General features: G+C 45.3%; 1 protein-coding gene across 2 annotated transcripts in view; it reads right to left on the bottom strand.

Moving 5' to 3' along the window:
- CHN1 (chimerin 1) overlaps positions 1–18234 on the bottom strand; it is an 89854-nt gene that overhangs the window by 32929 nt on the left and 38691 nt on the right. For both annotated transcript variants that reach the window (XM_083154745.1, XM_083154746.1), the window contains one exon: positions 17702–17990. In XM_083154745.1, the coding sequence (XP_083010871.1) occupies positions 17702–17990 (289 nt within the window). The remainder of the gene's footprint in view (positions 1–17701; positions 17991–18234) is intronic.

The raw sequence follows: 18234 nt of genomic DNA, 5'->3' as shown, positions 1-18234 counted from the left end.
TGCGGAGGTGGCATCTACAGAGCCAAGGAATTGTGGCTCAACTGCAGACACAGTAGGTAAAGCGGAGGCAACTCCATTAGCAAGAACAGACAAAAAGAAAACTTAACCCTGAAAACAGCAATACAAGCTTTTTGTGTGACATTTGTTTTATTTGAAAGGGGTATACACACAGTGAGATTTTGGCAGGAGATTTTGACTAGTCAAAATCTCCTAGAAGGTTAGCCAAAATCTCCCTATTTTTCTCCGGGTTAGTAAAATTGTCCAGTATAGATTGCTTAGCATAGATTGACTGTGCAGGCAAGAAAATGTTGACTAGATCATAGACTATCATAACTTATACCCCTTTTACACCTCCGAAAAATCCGGGTCAGCGGCGGGTCAGACCCGGATCATCGGCGGTGTAAATGGGACACACGTGTCCCTTTACACGGGACTTCTACCCAGGTCCTGACCTGGGTAGAACACGGCCAGGACCTGGGTAGAGGGTGGTGTAAATGGGTACGCCGAGTCATCCGACCCGGCTCCCATTTACATCAATGGGGGATGTGCAACCTGCGGACAACAGCCTCCGCAGGTTGGAGGGGGGCACAGACAGCCTGCGCTGCTGTCTGCTATACTCTGCAGGCGGCAGCGGGGGTGGTGAATGGATGCCTGTGTGCGGCATCCATTCACCTCCCGGACAAGGGCTGGGGGGTGCACAGGGACTGGGGGCAGCCCAGCAGATTACCTTAGTACTGGGCTTGCCCCCAGCGCAGCGGTCCAGGTCCCGGAAGCGTCAATCGGCGCTTGGAGATGATGTCATCTCCAAGCGGCGGCTCAGGAACCGCCTGCGCCGGGAGGGGGGCGCCAGTGTAAAAGGGACAAAACGCCGGGTCGCACCCGGCTTGATCCTGGGTCCAAAAAGCCGGGTGCGACCCAGCCTTGGTGTAAAAGGGGTATTAGACAAAATCTCCAGTGCATCTAGCCAAAATCTCTCTCAAAATTGCTTAATCAAAATAGCTTAGTCGAAATTGGCCATTAGCCAATATCTCGCTGTGTGTACGGGGCTGAAGGATGCGTGCCGCCAAGGTTATTGTTCCACATTTCATGGCCACATCACTACTCAGAACATGTTGTGCCCTCTTACTACTCGCCGCTGCCCATGATCTGACATCCACTAAGCTAACACAGCTGCCTACACTTTACCTACGTCTCTCACTACAGGGACATAATCCCACACAGAGATCAATCTCTAGGACACAAACCATCATTCTTCTATTGTTCTGTAAAAGTCAGAATGGTGGAGAGATGGAAAGGACGAGTGCACACCGCTGTCACCTGCCAATACACAATGAGGGTCAAAGTGACCGACAATTGTACAAGGGGTGAGCACACTATACCCAAACAGCACCGTACTTAATCAGATGAATGCCGGATGTCTGCACGTGTCCGGCATGAACAACCAAATTAGGTATTTGGGCAGCTTTATTTGAGTTATGTAAAAAGAAAAGCAAAACAAATACAAAAAAAGGACAAACATTGCAGAGTTATGTGGCCATACACCCGGCCAACTTTCCTCCAACCATCCAATAGTTGGTTGGTCGGGATGAAAAGTCTAGCCATTTATGTGAGCCAATGACCAACACAAACACCAGAAAACAGATAGAAATGATCAGTCAGTCAACATCTTAGATTTAAATAACTTGCTTGAACAAGTTTTTGGCCATCTTACATTGTTTGATAACAAATTGCTGATGGTCATTATCTCCGGTACACAGGGCTATTTTTCAGCAGGCTCCAGCAGGAACTGTGGCCCTTATTCTAGTTCACTCTGACAAAATATTTCTTAGATTGACAAAACCATGTGCACTGCAGGTGTTACTTGTGCAGAGATAATTAGATTTGGGTGGGGTTTTACACCTGCCTCACCTGCAGTGCACATGGTTTTGTCAATCTAAGAAATATTTTGTCAGAGTGAACTAGAATAAGGGCCACAGTTCCTGCTGGAGCCTGCTGAAAAATAGCCCTGTGTATCGGAGATAATGACCAGAGTGTCAGAGTGAACTAGAATAAGGGCCTCAGTTCCTACTGGAGCCTGCTGAAAAATAGCCCTGCCGGTACATCAGCAGACGTTCATTCCAACCAGCCAACTAGTTGGTTGGAAAGTTGGTCCAGCCATCCAATATGTCCACATATGGGACTGATCCTGCTGCCATACTATCATTTTTCAGTTGGTTTATGCTTAGATGGATGGTCAGCTTAAAAGAATGAAATGGGCTGTTAACCTATATACAAGGCAAGACTCCTAACTCAGGTGAGTGGAGATGTAGAAGTTCTGAGGAACCCATTCCTTGGGAGTAAATGTTAAAATGGCTATGTCGTTTGTGCAGGTGGGACCTATAGGGAATGGAGCAGTCTCTACCTTAGAATTGACTACAAATAATGTATTTATTCTTACTGTACACCATAGGATGTATGGTGTACAGAAGCCAAACAATGAAGTGCTGGATTAATTTATGTTAATATCATTAAATTTTAATTTGGTTATGAAAAAAACCCAGTTAAATTAGTGGGAAAATGCAACCCCCCCCCCCCAATCCCCTGCAGCCTTACCTACCGCGCTGGTCCCAGTGGCTCCGTTCTTCTGCTGAGGACCACCACAAAATGGCCGCCCCCATACAGCAGACAGTTTCAGAGAACTGTGTGCTATATAGGGGCGGCCATTTTGTGGTGGTCCTCAGCAGAAGAACGGAGCCGCCGGGACCAGCGAGATAGGTAAGTCTGCGGGGGATTGGTGGGGGTGTAACTATAGAACCGCAGCCCCCGGCGCCCCCACATGCACAGCGTCCCCCCCGCGGTGGCGGGGGCTGCGGTGCTATAGTTACGCCGCTGGATTTGACCCAATTCAGATGGATTGGGCCAATTTATCTGATAAAATCTGATGTGCCTGATGCTGTAGGACCCGATGCACGTTCCTGTGCGCATAAGGTCTAACCAAGAGATTGATCCTCATGCATATAGGATAAATCTCAAGTCAATCAGTTTCAACTTGTTCCTCAGACAAGTTGGACAAGTGTAGGGGGGGGCTAGGTGTTGTAGCTCTTGTTAGTGTCTGCCCAATTTCTAAAACACAGCAGTTTTTCCAGAAATTCATAGCGTCTGCTGTCAATAACCTCATACACCTATCTATAGGCTCACTTCAGTGTGTTTCCTGGTCATTACTGGAGCCCTTAGCAGAGGCTGCTAGGTCTGATTCATGGTCATTGTATTCTGTACAGACTTCTGTGACAACTATTATGTTAATTCAGTAACACTCAGTAAATCACTTCCAGGTATTATATGCATAGATACTAGTGGCAGTAAGCAGTTTGCAATATGCTACCGATTATATAAACAGCATAAAGTGACATTTGTAACACATTTGATTAGTTTCCCAGAAATGTCATGATTTCCGGATTATTGGGAGACTTCCATGTTTCCCGGGAGAGCTGACAATTTCCTCACCAGCCCACAGATCACAACATCCAACAAACGTTTGGGTAACGACAGTAACGAGCAGCAGCGTACAGCCGCGACACTCCGTATACCCTTGTTGCTGTAATATTTCATGTATAAACAACTGCCTAATAGATCACAACAATGTCCTACAGTGTGCAACAGGCACAATCTCTGCTGCCAATCAGACGGTAAGTTCCGGATAGGGAGCAGGGATTGGAGCTTCTGCCTTTACAAAATGTTAACAGAGACTATGATCAATATTCATGATCGTGTTCACTCTATCTTTGTTCTGCAGGGCGCTGCACCCTGCCCCTTTTTTCAACTGGTAAAGCCACCCAGCCCTTTAAATTGCTTTTACTGTGCGCCTTTCTGCAGCGCTGCTGAAGTGTAGGCATCTGGTGAGAGTGGTGGGGGATGGGATGTGGCTAAAAGTACACCACTTTCATCAAAGGAGTTGAGCGGCCTGTCAGCACGGTGGTGGAGGAGATGTGTCTGGAAAAGCGGACACGCTGCTCTGCTTCCAGCCGCATCCTGTCTCCTGCCACTCACCTCCTCTGCTGAGAGTGGGGTGTCAGCTTTTACAGCCTCCTGGGCAATGAGCATGCATTACCCCCTGGGCAACAAGCAACTCTCTCTGAGCATTGATCATGCAATACCCTCTGGACAACAAGCATGTAGCTTTCCCTGGGCAACAAGCATGCAATACCTCCTGGACAACGAGCATGCAATACCGCCTGGGCAACAAGCATGTTAAACACATTTGCGGATCATCGGAAATATTGGCGCCACACTGATATCTCCAGCAGCACAGATGTGGGACTCCAGAGATGTAGGTGATTAAACATGGGTGCACGGTGTACGAATTGTGCCCTGATGCAACCAGGGGCCCATGTGCACTGCAAATACTGCACCTATTATAGATATGCCTGTATGTGTACCCCACAAATTCACAACTTGGCTGAATACACTGTGTATAACAGGCACAATTTGAACTATTCAGAGGAAAGTGCCTGAAACCTGAAGAGAGATCACTGAAGAGGTCCGGTTACGGGAGGATCCTGCTGTCAAATGATAAGGCATTATAACATACAGTATGTGGCCTGCTTATTTCTGGGTATCCGATTTGTTGATGGTCATTATCGGGCTATCTCATTTCTGCCCCCTTTTTCCAGAAAGTGTCCAGTTGTTGGGCGAAAACACATGGGATCCGGGATAAGTTCCCAGAGCCACGTGTTACCACAGATCCACGGACTGATTATCACCAATTACGCTGCATAATTCCCAATAAGTGCGGGCATTCTGGCTAATTATAGTCCCTGGAGAACCTATTAACAGCAATTAATTATCACCCCTCATGTGCAATAAAAAGGTCTACAAAAATCACAGATATGAAAACTATAGGGCAGGCATGTCCAAACTATGGCCCTCCAGCTGTTGTGAAACTACAAGTCCCATCATGCCTTGCCCAGTTTTGCTAATAGGGTATACTAAAACTATGGCTAGTCATGCTGGGATGTGTGGTTTCACAACAACTGGAGGGCCACAGTTTGGACATGCCTGCTCTAGAGTATACTCAAGGGGCAATAAAATGCGTGATATCCCTCACTTTAGCCCTACTGGATGATATCGATGTTTTTCGCACCGTGTGTATGCTCCACCTAATGGCCAATGTGCACTCTTGCGCGACGTTTATCTTCTTCTGTGCACGCATTGACAACAGAGTTAATTGTTTACCAGGGCCATGCAAAATGCAACATGCCCCCCCCCGAAACCTGCCGCTGCATCATGGGATTTTTGCAAACTTCCTGTTGTCAAATGAAAAACTGAATGTTTTGTCTTGAATGACATTCGCAAACCCCATGATTTCCAAAAACATATAGAAACACTTGTGTTATTCAGCAAAAGCATCTGCGTAATGCCCCGTACACAAGGTTTGATGTGCTCTATTTTGCTTATTTAAGCAGAATCGAATTGAACGGAAATTGAACGTTATCCGTTAGATTTTGCTCCCGATGTGCAGCGCCGCGGCATCGAAATCCTATAGAAAAATAGGTACTTGTTTCCTAGCAGGGCGCCCACTAAGCAAATTGCTTAGTGGGCTATTCTGCGTAGGAAAATCGCATCACATCGCATGGGCCTTTTTAGTGCCATGTGAGGCGATGCGATGGGATTTTTTTTAATGTAATTTATTCACTGATCTGTGTGCCCCAGGGGATCGCATTGCATCTCCCGCAAAATCGCATGTGATTTTATAGGGTGTGCAATGCCATTACATTACCTATACAATAATATCATTGTTTGACATACAAAGAGGTTTTAGGCACCCCCCCCCCCCACTATCCACGCCACCCCGAAGCGTGGCGAGCGGTGTCGGAACGAGTCCTCCACAGTTTTCATACCCCCACTATCCACGTCAGTGTGGAGTTGATTTTATAAAGTGTGGCGAGTGCAGTGAGCCACCGAGCCCGCAACGTGGCGAGCGCAGCGAGCCCCGGGAGGGGACGCGGAATGCATGTAAAGTAATCCGCGTCCCCTCGCCACGTTTCAGGCTCGGTGGCTCGCTGCGCTCACCATACTATATAAAATCAACTCCACGCCGATGTGGATAGTGGGGGTATGAAAACGGCACTAAAATGGCACATGCAATGCGATTTAACTACGTTAACATACGTAGGAAATCTGGGTGCCCTGCTAGGAAACAAGTACCGAAAAATACACTATATATTAAAGATCTGTACTATATAGATTGCCGTGCGATCCCATTCAACTCCGATTGAATAGAAAGTCAATCGCACTGTGGGAGGTATTCAATCCCCGCCGCTATTTCCGAAGGGGGAAATAGCGGTGGGCGCCTATACAATGCTGTCTTGCCAGATAGCATTGAATAGGCAGATCGACAGAACGGGCCCAACTTTAAAAGCTGTCGGGCCTGTTTTGTCGTTAATGGCGGTGAATTGTCTCGATCACGGCTGAATCTTGACAATCCACGACCGTTTAGGCGGACACGCCCCCTTCTTTTTACCGATTGCCAGGCGAGACATTGAATTCCGCCTGGCGATATGCGGTCAAGCAAAACGAAAACGGGCCAGGGTCACGGCTGTCGGGATGGAACGACAGTCATGACCTGGGATTGAATACCCCCCTGCGTGTACAACCCTTGACACTGTTGTTATCAAAGCACAGAATGTTGTTTACTTAAAAGAAAATCATATCAGTGTCATGCGCGTAGCATCTTCTTCCAGCGAGATGTGGGATTATAGTGTTCTCTAATTCTTCTCACATGGTTACAGTGGTTCTTATATAAGCCATTTCCAGAAGGGAAAGGATTTTCCGTTTACAGTCCGTATTTCCTGGAATCAATCCCGCATTCACGTCTTATCAGTTTCCTATAAACAAGGAACCATTATAATGCTACTGCCTTTAATGAAGAGAGATATAAAGGCCGAGCTTATTGTGTAATTAAGCAGAAATACACATAACACAAAGAGCCCTTATTAGAACTTATTTGACAAGTTAAAAGGTATGTAAAGTCTTAATGGGCTGATGTTAGTAAATAGTGAAAAGACTTGTATAACACAGAGGGAGCGATCTATGGCAATGCAGGCTTGTGGCTGCAGTATAATATATACAAAATAAATATATTAAACCTTATACAGGTTGGGTATCCCATATCCGAAATCCATAGGTTTTCAGAATATTTAGGCTTTTTTTTGTTTTGCCTACCCAACCCCTTCCCCCCCCCCCAGCCCCTTTTGTTATACTCACCTTGTCCACCTGTGTCGACTGTGGCCATCAAACTCCTCTTTTTTAGCGGAGGAATCCGAAGGCCACGGTGGACGTCGGGGCACCGATAAGGGATCAGGTGATTATAAAAAAAAAATATATTCCGAAATCCGTAATAATCCCTTATCCAAAATGCTTGCCGAGCACTCAACCTGTAATATGATGCCTATATGTGATGAACTTCTTAAAAGCTGGACCTGTCCCACCACCCCTCTAGAACAATTGACGTGCTTTAAAATCATTGCAATTAGTAAATGAATCCATCTGGCCACAGGAGGTAAAGGTGCCCACACACTAGAACGATTTTTTGGCCGATTTCCGATAAATCGTCCGATGTTTACCGATAATCGGTCTTTTGCTAAATCTTCTGATCTTACGTGCTGCATGAAAGATCAGAAGATTTAACAAAAGATCCATAGGAACGCACACGGGATGTTAAGAAATATCTTTGGTAAAGATGTGCGCTTGCCTGAAATCTTTTGTCCAAGACAGGCAAAAGATTTAAAGGCTAATTTACGCGCACATCTTATGATCGCAGATCTTTCTAGTGTGTGGGCACCTTAAGTAGTTCCCAAACTGTGTGCCTAGGCACCCTAGGGTGCCTCGGGATGTTTGCAAAGGGTGCCTCGGGTTGGGGGTCAATGACCAAAACTAATTATTTATGCTTAAAGTGATAGGCAAAACCAGTGCTGGTGGTTGCCAATCATAAAAGGTATGGACAATTAACAGAGAAACAGAAACAGAGCTACAGATGGAGCAGTTCTCAATGGAGCTGCTCCTGGTGATAGAACTGCCAATCCCCACCCCGCGCAAGCTGCTGTCTTTTGACAGAAGGGGGAGCGCACGCACGAGAAGCTTGCGTGCCCCATTCTGTTGGAGCCCTGCACCGGCTCCCTGCGGCCCCCACTCCCTGCCCATCTCCTTGAAGCGGAGATGGGCAGGGAAGCCGCTCCCCGTCGCCTTGCTGATGAGGCACCGGCCTGCGCCAGCTCAGGACATCTGGCGATCCTGCAGGTTGGCTGAAAGGCTCTCCTTCTGTATGTTCCCCACAACATAACTGTAACTGTAACTAACTGTTACCCTCAGGTTCAATTACTTAATTCATACACATAATTGAGCTCTCTTTTGCTATTTCATATTATTTGCTTATAAATAAGAAGTGTTCTCATATACGTCATTCGTATAAACCAGATTTGTGACAAATGAAGAGAATGCCCCGGGGGACATAATCTTTACTTGATCCGAAGGATTGTTGTTCAAAACGCTGGCCAATTTTTAAATCAAATTAACATTAAACTTTAGGATCAGCAATTACTCGCACAAACACTCACTGATGCCCCTTTCAGACCGCACTTTTAAAACGGTAAATTGCCGTTTTTTTACCGTTTTAAAACGGTAATGTGTGCGGTCTGAAAGGTCCAGTCCCACTTAACCGGTTAGAAAATGCCGTTTTTTCTAACCGGTTAAAATGCAGGGTCCTACCCGTTTCTGAACCGGTATTTTAGCGCAAAAATCGGCTCAGAAACGGTATTTAGGACCCAGCCAATGAGCTGGGTCCTAAATTCAGCACAGTGAATACTTAATGAGCGCTCATTAAGTATTCACAGCACTGGAGCCCCCCCCGCGCGTGTCGACACCCCCCGCGCGCGTGTCGACGCCCCCCCGCGCGTGTCGACGGCCCCCCGTGTCGACTTACCCCGTGCCGGTATCTCCGTTGTGGTTCCCGGCACTGCAGCTCAGTATGCTCGGAAAGCACTTATGAAAAAAGTGTCTTTCAGAAAATGGCTGCCCCCCATACGGAAGACAGTTTTTTTAAACAGGGTTTCCTATGGGGCAGCCATTTTCTGGAAGACACTTTTTTCATAAGTGCTTTCCGAGCATACTGAGCTGCAGTCCACAACGGAGGTACCGGCACGGGGTAAGTCGACACGGGGGGGGGGGGGGCGCCGACACGCGGGGTGGGGTGGGGGGGCGTCGACACGCGCGGGGGGCGTCGACATGCGCGGGGGGCGTCGACATGCTCTCGGTCGACACGCGAGGGGGGGGGGGAGCTGCACGGAGGGGAGGGCTGAAGGCTGCACTGGCTTTGACCCTGTATTTGGAAAGTTTCCAAAAACGGGTCTGCCAGTGTCAAAAAATCGGCACTTAAACGGTAATATACCGTTTAAGTGCTGCGGTGTGAAAGGGGTTTTATCTGGCAGACCCGTTTTTGGAAACGTTTCCAAATACAGGGTCAAAGCCAGTTATGCGGTCTGAAAGCAGCATGAGAGATCTGCATGCTACAAACTATGGGGAGATGTATCAAGAGGTGTAAAGAGTGGAGAAGTTGCCCCTAGCACCCAATCAGCACCGAGGAAGCATTTACCAAGTACATTATCTTAAATGATAGGTTGAAGTTGCTATGGCAACTACTCTATGGGTCAGGTTTTCGAGGGGGAGAGGTCCTGCCATAACCAAGATTTATACACAGTGTACAGAAAGTAATGACAGAATTATTTTATTGGAACATACTAATTGAGTCGTTATCATATGCAGCTCCTTATTGATTTTAGAACAAATCTTAACCATTAATCCAGTTTATTTGATTATTTACAGTATATTGAGTGATGATTACTGGGAATTTCTGCAACAGCAATAACATTGGTGACAGATAGAAAAAGGTCCTGAAGAATGAGGGGACTGGTATGTTATTACAGAAGGTGCCATCTGCACGAGCCCTTAGGAGCAAGATATCAGTGCATGGCAGCACTGTAGGGCAGGATGGGTCGGTGGTGGCGGCAGATGACTGAGTCTTTAAGGTGTAAGGATCGAACTGTAAATGAAGTGTCCTTTTGTACCTCGGTCGCGGTTCGAGATGGAGATTACCATCAAGAAAAGATATGCGATCAAGTTTTGTGTTCAACTCTGGAAATCGTGTCCCGTGATGCTTGCATTGCTTCAAAAGCCCTTCGGGGAGGAATCCTTGTCCAAGACGAAAGTTTACCGCTGCGAGTAGGTCAGAGAAGACGTTAAGGTTGAACCATGCTCTGGACGACCTTCAAAAAGCTGAAATGAGCAAAATGTGGACAAAAAAAAGCGCAATGTTTTGAACACTGATCGTCGTTTGCGTGTTAGAATGGTAGCAGAAAGGTTGGGACTTCCAAAAACTACTGTGCAAAGATCGTGACAAACAAATTAGTGATGATTCCCAAGATTTTGACTCATAATCAAAAAGACAAGCGTGTGTTGAACAGGTGACGAGACTTGGATCGTTGAGTATGAACCGGAGACCGAAAGGTAAAGCGCAGATTGGAACACCCTATTGTGGCCTCGCCCCACAAAGGGCAAATGAGCAAGACTGAATCCATGCTCATAGTCTTTCTTTGACTCAAAGTGTGTAGTGAACATTAAGAACGACTACCTGGGTACTCCATCATGCCAATTCACCAAGTCACACATTAATGCAAGTGAGGGAGTTTTTGGCCAAGCCCATTGGTCAGAGACCTCCTTGGAAGTGGAAGTGGCTATGCACATGCAATGCAAAGTCAACATTTCTTGCACAGTTTAGTAACTTTTAACATATTTTATTTAAAAATACACATCAGAACTCTCAGTCCAACAATAAAGAAAAGCTCATCAGATGTCCCATGGATCACCTGATAGAGAGAGACTTGGTCCTTTTTATGCCTAAATAGGTTTTGTCCCTTATGCTGGTGAAGTTAGACCAACAGCAGGTAGGCATTGAAGGGTTGTTATTAATTAAAGGGCAAGGGTGTTGCCCTGGGCTTTAAAAGACATTAACATGCTTTGCGACGCCAAGTCCATGCTGAGCCAATTCCAACATTGTAAAACTATAGAAAAGGGGACACCAACAAAGCGCTAGCTGGGAGGGGGCTGTTGAGTAAATAACAATATGTCCTGTGTACATCCTTGCAGCTCACCCCTTTGAATGATAATAACATCCTATGTTGATCCATCTGACACTCAGCCATTCCCATTGCCATGACAGATGACACTAGGAACCCAGAAGCCCCAGGACTAAGGGCCTTATTCTAGTTCACTCTTTCTGACAAAATCATTCTTAGATGGACAAAACCATGTGCACTGCAGGTGGGGCAGATGTTATTTGTGCAGAGAGAGTTAGATTTGGGTGAGTTATTTTATTTCTGTGCAGGGAAAATACTGACTGCTTTATTTTTACACTGCAATATAGATCTCACTTTGAAGTAAAACCCAACCCAAATCTAACTCTCTCTGCACAAGTAACATCTGCCCCACCTGCAGTGCACATGGTTTTGTCCATCTAAGAAGGATTTTATCAGAAAGAGTGAACTAGAATAACCCCCTAAATGAGGACAAAGGCTTCAACTAACATGCATTAAACTGCTCGAGTTATCTCAGTGTAAGCCATTACTATAGGTAATAACAGTATGAAGGTGTGATATGTGAAGCCACCAGCGGAGGGAGCTCCGCCCCCAAACAGAAAGTTAACGTTACTAAGTTTTCATAACTTTCTTTGGTTCCGATTCAGAGAAGGCTGACAAGACTTTGTATCTGTTTCCAGAGTCGCACCTTGATAATATGCAACTACTAGTATCGGACTTTCCCTGGTGCAGTTGCCTGCTTCTCAATGTACAAGAACGGATATACCCACTTTCGGTGTCCCTGCACGCTGTAACACTGCCTGCAATTCATTAGATGCCACCATCGGTGTACCCTCTACACTGCCTCTATGGCAAATGTAGTATCACCATCTTACTATGGCCTGTGACTTTGGGAATGGACAGAATTATTTTGCGTGCATTTCTAACCACCTCCAAGTCTCTGCCCAGACTGCAACAGCAACTTTGTGTACATACTCTGTGCAACGTAGGTGTTATAAGGTTTTTCTAAATTTTCACAGTTGCAAATAATTGCCAGTTATCAGGGATAATTGAAACCCCCCAGCCCCTTATTTACCGCCACTAACTTAATTCCACCGAAATACACATTTGTAATACAGATATCAAATAGAAAACAATGTCAACTACTATTCCCTTGCATAATTTTAGGAGAGATAATAAGGGACTCTGTAACAGGACATGACCTTACATTACGTAACTATCTCTGCAGATTACTATACTGAGGCTCCTTTTGCAAAGGATACTCGCTATCACAGCAGCCTAATACGCCGATGAGCGGTTAGTGACATACACGTGCTCGGCTAACATCCTCACATAAGAATAAGCATGTAAGGATCTAGCATGGCTTCTCTGCCATAGCTGGTTCCCATGGCAATGTACAGCAAACACCTTCCTGAGATTATTTTAGCCAATTTATCAATTTTTTCCCCACTAGCTAAGGTCACCGTATCACAGAGGTCTGTAGGTAGATAATCAAAATGTGGAAAGCGGTATAAAGACCAGGGGAATCTTTTCTTTCTCCAGCATTAAACGTTAAATAAGTTAGGAAAATAACTTATACAGCAAATGAAGCCAGAAAAATGTCATTCAACCAGTTCCAAAAAAGACCCTTTAAAACTACAAATTGCAAATAAAATTCTGTTTCATCTGGATATAAATATCTCAAATTGAGACATCTGCTGTCATCAGACACCTTAGACATGACAGAAGTACTAATAAGGCTCAAAAAGACTCGGTGGTGGTTTTTACCTATGGGCTGCAGCCCCCCAAGGTAAAATCTGCCACTGTTCCCTGCCTATGAAGCCAGATGCAGTCTGTGAGACTGCACTGGCTTCAGTGTGACAAGCAGTGACTTCCTATTGGAAGTCCGACCTGTCAGTCACTCAAGGCCGTCCCATTGGGACGTGTTCCCTCCCTCCGGGATACCTTTCTGTGTGCAAATGCGGGGCAGCCCCAAAAATGGGTTCTAGGCATGCACAGTACCGCGGACGACACTGGACTTGGGAACCCGATTAAGGCACCGGGGGCTGCTGCAAAGGCAGCCCATTGAGGCTTGGGCCAGAACATGTGCAGTATGTATGAAGTCACTGCGAATACGCTGGCCCTGTGCCGGGGACCGGCAACAGTGGGGAGCCCACATCGCAGCAGCCCACCTCCTCCGTATGGGCAAGAGCCACCACTGATTCGGAGAAGGGGTGGTTGGGGTAAGGTTTTGGATTTCTTTAAACAGTGAAATTGTTTTTACAACGGAGCCAATACCGCTAGCTACCGTGTTTTTTTATATACTCATTGGCCCTTTAAAGTTTGTATATATAAATATTTTATCTTAAAGGTCTCCATGTCCAGGATCAGTGAAAAGTAAGGAAACAACCATCGTCCACAATTTTCTAAAAGAAATGAAATAGGACTTCATATGTGATGTGTAAAAACACTTCAAATAGACTTAAATAGACATTACAGCATTGTGTAGTGTTATTTACAACTATTTAAGTACAATATAAGAATTCCCACACTTCTGAAATACAAACTTTTGTATTTAAGGTCCATACACATTGGACGACTATGCCCAGCGTGTATAGACAGCTATGATAGCAGTCATCGCTGGGGGGAAAGCTGCTCAGTGCATACACACTGAGCGGCTTTCCTCCTGTCCGGCACCGACGGTGGGGGGAGGACGGCGTTGTATAGCGCAGCGATATGCAAAGCCGTCCTCAAAGCCGCTCATCTGCAGGTATAACCAGCAGATGAGCAGCGTTCACCGCCGGGCCATACACACTGGGTGGCTTTGAGCTGAAAGCCCCTCAAACCTGCTGTTTTAAGAGACTTTCAGTTCAAAGTCACCCAGTGTGTATAGGCCTTTACTCTATTCCAAACCAAAATTTCCCATGTACTTTTCCTTTAACATGAAAATAGTTACAATAAACAGACTTGGATTAAACAACCCAATTACGTCACATGAAAAGTTTTGATCAGTAAAAAAAAAAAAAAACATTTTAGGAGCTGCCAAGGTCTGACAGGCGAGAGCTAGTCAGGTGAAAAGATTTCATATCCTTAATGAACAGAATAATTTATAGACTTTGCCGCCACTGCAGAAAATAGGCAGACAGTAAAGGCTGAGAAAATTTGAGATGTCAACTTTCCCCCACCCCCAAAAACTAAAAATAAAATGTTTTCAGAATGTTCTGAACCTTTGATGTGCGCTAGAAGACTGGAGTGAGGCTTCAGAATACAAATGGGTTAAACTTCATAAACTGCCAAAAACTTATTATAAAGACAAACTTCAATGCAGTCACATGTGATGTAAGATCCCGTGTAGGTATAAAACCAATTACTAAACAAAAAACACAAAAATATAAAAAAGGTCTGGAGAAACACTTATACCACTTTCACACTGCCTAAACGTTTTAAAAAACTGTATTTTAAAACAGTATTTAAAACGGGTCTGAGCCTTCACATTGCAGTAGATTACCATTTTAAATACCATTTAAATACCATTCACATCAGTCAACCCGTTTTAATCCCCTCAACACGTTTCAAGGCAGAATGCAGGGGACAGCCTATCACAGGTCTGTAAGCTGTTGTTTTTTGCTAAATACCGTTTCAGAGCCATTCTCCCTGCATAAAAAACGGCTCTGAAACGTGTAGGACTCTGCTTTTTAAACGTTTTGAAATACCGGTTATCTTTAACAGGTAAATCAACTCTGGTGCTTTCCCACTGCAGCCTTAAAGGTGTTGAAATGTGAAAAAAACGGCAATATACCATTTTACGTTGTGAAAGGGGTATTATTGGGGTTTCTCTTGTCCCTGTACATTTCTGATTAAAAAACAAACACACAAAATAAAATCACAATTGGTACAATATGGCCAATTTCCAAGACCTGAGTGAATATTGAAGCAGAAAGACCTGTGCAGAGCAGATTTTATATGGTCAGCATATATATATATTTATATAGTCGTGGGCAATTGAATAGCTCTGGGCACTCATCGCAGACGCTTAATCTCGCACCGGATTGTATTCCTCCCTTATTCAATTCATTATTACCACATCTGGTTCACCCCTTGAAACTAATGACGGTTATGCATATATGGACTATTCTGCCAATTCAATCCACCAGGCATGAATGGTCGGCGATCCCCCGGGGAACGAGGAAAGTGAAGATGCTAAAAATACATTGAGGATCCAAAAGAGAAAACAGCAATAGCCCTGATACAGGGTAGATGTATGGGCCCTATAAAACCAATTATGAAACGCAGTAGAACCGTTGAGGCCGTAATCTAATAGTGGAATTACAGTGTGTAAAACACTGGTTTATAAAAGAATAAGTATGTTTCCTATGCAATTGTGTACTATGCGTCTGAATCAGACTAGTGAGCAGATCACCCAATTGTGTATGCAATGTGCCGCTGCAATGGTCTTGTAATGGTGACCACTTGGAATCATTTAGGGGTGGTTACAAGGAAGCAGCAGCAAAAAACACATTTGTGTCATGACCAGATTTTGGGACGTGTCTCTGCCTGCGCCTGTGATCCCGTTTGCAGTGACTGTGGCATCTCACTTATTGTGACCACGCTGCAAGACCGTGGGGCTACTCAGACATTCGATAATCGACTGACCTGCGACCGATGCTGTGTTTTTGTAAACAGCTGCTAGAACTCACACATCCACCACTTGTTGCTCCAATACACATCCAGGCAGATGCTACACTTGCCCATCTGTGCACAGTATCAGAGATGTAAGCCAATGCCTCTGCAGCAGTGAATTGGGCCCTATGTTTTGTGCGGACACATCTGTTCCTGTTACTTGCGTAGGGATGGAGGGCATATTTGCGACTTTGGTGGAATACATCCCACTTTAGAAATCAGCAATTTTTCTTCCGTGGGCCCATTTTTATTTGAATGAAAAGAATTACAGGAAAGCTCTACATTAGTAGACTTAAGTCCACATTGAGTATGCTGACACGACAATGCCGACACAGTGAACTAGAAACTGTTGTAATGATGTTTAGAACATCTCAAGTGTGCCGGTGTTACAACTCTAAACATGCCAGTAACACCCACACGGTTGCAACGCTCCAGGTAGCATTTCTGTTGGGTTGTGTCCGCATACTTTCACTGTGGACGTACGTAAGGTTGACCTCCTGACCACATCCCTTCCTCGGAATACCCTCCATTTTTTATACCCCTTTTACACCTACAAGCTGGGTCGCACCCAGGATTTTGTACACGGTTCCAACCTGGGTGTGACCCCTTTTACTGGCATAATGCAGGCGGGTGATGTCACCGGAGGCGGGTCCTGAGCCAGCGCCGGGAGATGAGAGCATCTCCCAGCGCCCGCTATTGCATTGCAGTGAACGGGTCCCGGTACCTGTTTACACTACACAGCGAGCCGGTTTCAACCCGTGTTGAATCCTGGTCGCTACCTGGGTTGAAATGCCTGTTCTTACGCCCCGGGTCATTTCAAAAACGGGTTGATTAGGCTGGTAAAAGCCGCTGGTTTAAGGGTGATCTGCATGGTACAGCTCCCTCAGTAGCAGGAGAAATAAGAACCAATCGCATTAAATGAATACCGGCAACTACTGTAGTGATGGAAACTATGATGTAATATGATGTATATATGTTACTAATAAACATTATTGGTGCGCTAATGTCCAGGTTCCTCTGTAATATATCCTGTGTATATAACCAGTGTGTATATAACCAGTGTGTATACAGTACTTTGGTAAAACATAAAAGAAGTTACAGATAAGGGGGCTTCAGAAAAAAAAATCCCTTTTTGTAAGGGACCAATCAGACAGTGCCAGGGTCTTGGAGGAAAGATTTGGTGCCACAGACATGACCAAGAATCACATCCGAGCATACTTTTTTCAACTTTTAACAACCGCACCCCCCAAAAAAACTAAAACATATGGTCTCAGTATACAACTTGCAACTTAAAAATGGGAGATAACTAAGGGACTGTTAAGAGAATTTTATAACAAACAGGAAGAGATGTAGCAAAGCTTGGCAAGAGATCAAGCCGAGAGAAATAAAGTACCTGCCAATCAGCCCCTAACTGCCATTTTCTAAACACAGCCTGTAACAGGAATAAGAAGCGGATTGGTCGGCCTGATTAAGACCTGTTTGCTAGGCAGCGTATACTCGCAGCCTAACGAACAGGTAAGCCCACCACCCCCCCACCACCACCACCACCACACACCCCCCCCTCCCACCACCACCACCACCACCACCACCAAATCTGCTCACTAGCGGCTGAAGGGGGAGAGAAATTATTCGATGGTTGCTGACCATCGAATGATTTCTCTCCCCACTGGTAATAAAAGTCAGTCTAGAATACGGGGCGGGTGCTGACATCATGTGACGTCAGCCCCAAACAGGTATCGACCTGCGTTCCCAGGGTGGCACCCATCGTTTTCATGGGGAGGCCCATAAAACACTGGGCGTTCCCCTGCACCAGCCCCCTTTCCGCCCCTCCCCTGATTGAGCGATTGCCCCTATTTCACTAATATTCACATATTTTAAAGACATAAACGTGTTCAACAAGAAGCGAGAACGTAGCTCACCCTTTTCTCCGATATGACGTCGTCTCCGGACGAGTCCCTCTCATCCTGCGCCTCTTTCACAGCCGGCATTTGCTTCTTATGCGCCGGCTCTCTGTTTAAGGTGGTGTATCCTATATGTTCATATATCGGGTTTATAGTCATCTTGGCGATGTACTCCGCCGCCTTCGTCTCAATGTACAGAGTGATTAAGCCGTCGGTCACCAGGTCATGGATGGATTCAAACCGCTTTTCTCCAACAAAGTGTTTTCCGTCATGGTAGAGCCTGAAGTTTCTAGTCTGGTTTCCAAATCTACCTCAATAAAATACAGAAAAGGGGGAATATTTTAAGAAATTATATTACACACAGTATTACATATATACACTACGAATGTGTAACTGTATGACGGGTTTCTCAGCTAAGCAGCCTAAGTATAACCGTAGGGGGCTGCACAATTTGTTTAAATCACTTCATTACATCTGTGGAAAAACTGATATAGCCAAGAGTTCATATGACACATTACTGTGTCTTCTTTCACCACTCGGAGATGCTTCAT

This window comes from Crinia signifera, chromosome 7 (genome assembly GCF_055691185.1).
Source record: "Crinia signifera chromosome 7, ASM5569118v1, whole genome shotgun sequence".
NCBI lineage: Eukaryota > Metazoa > Chordata > Amphibia > Anura > Myobatrachidae > Crinia > Crinia signifera.
This window is presented reverse-complemented; position numbering and strand designations above follow the sequence as displayed.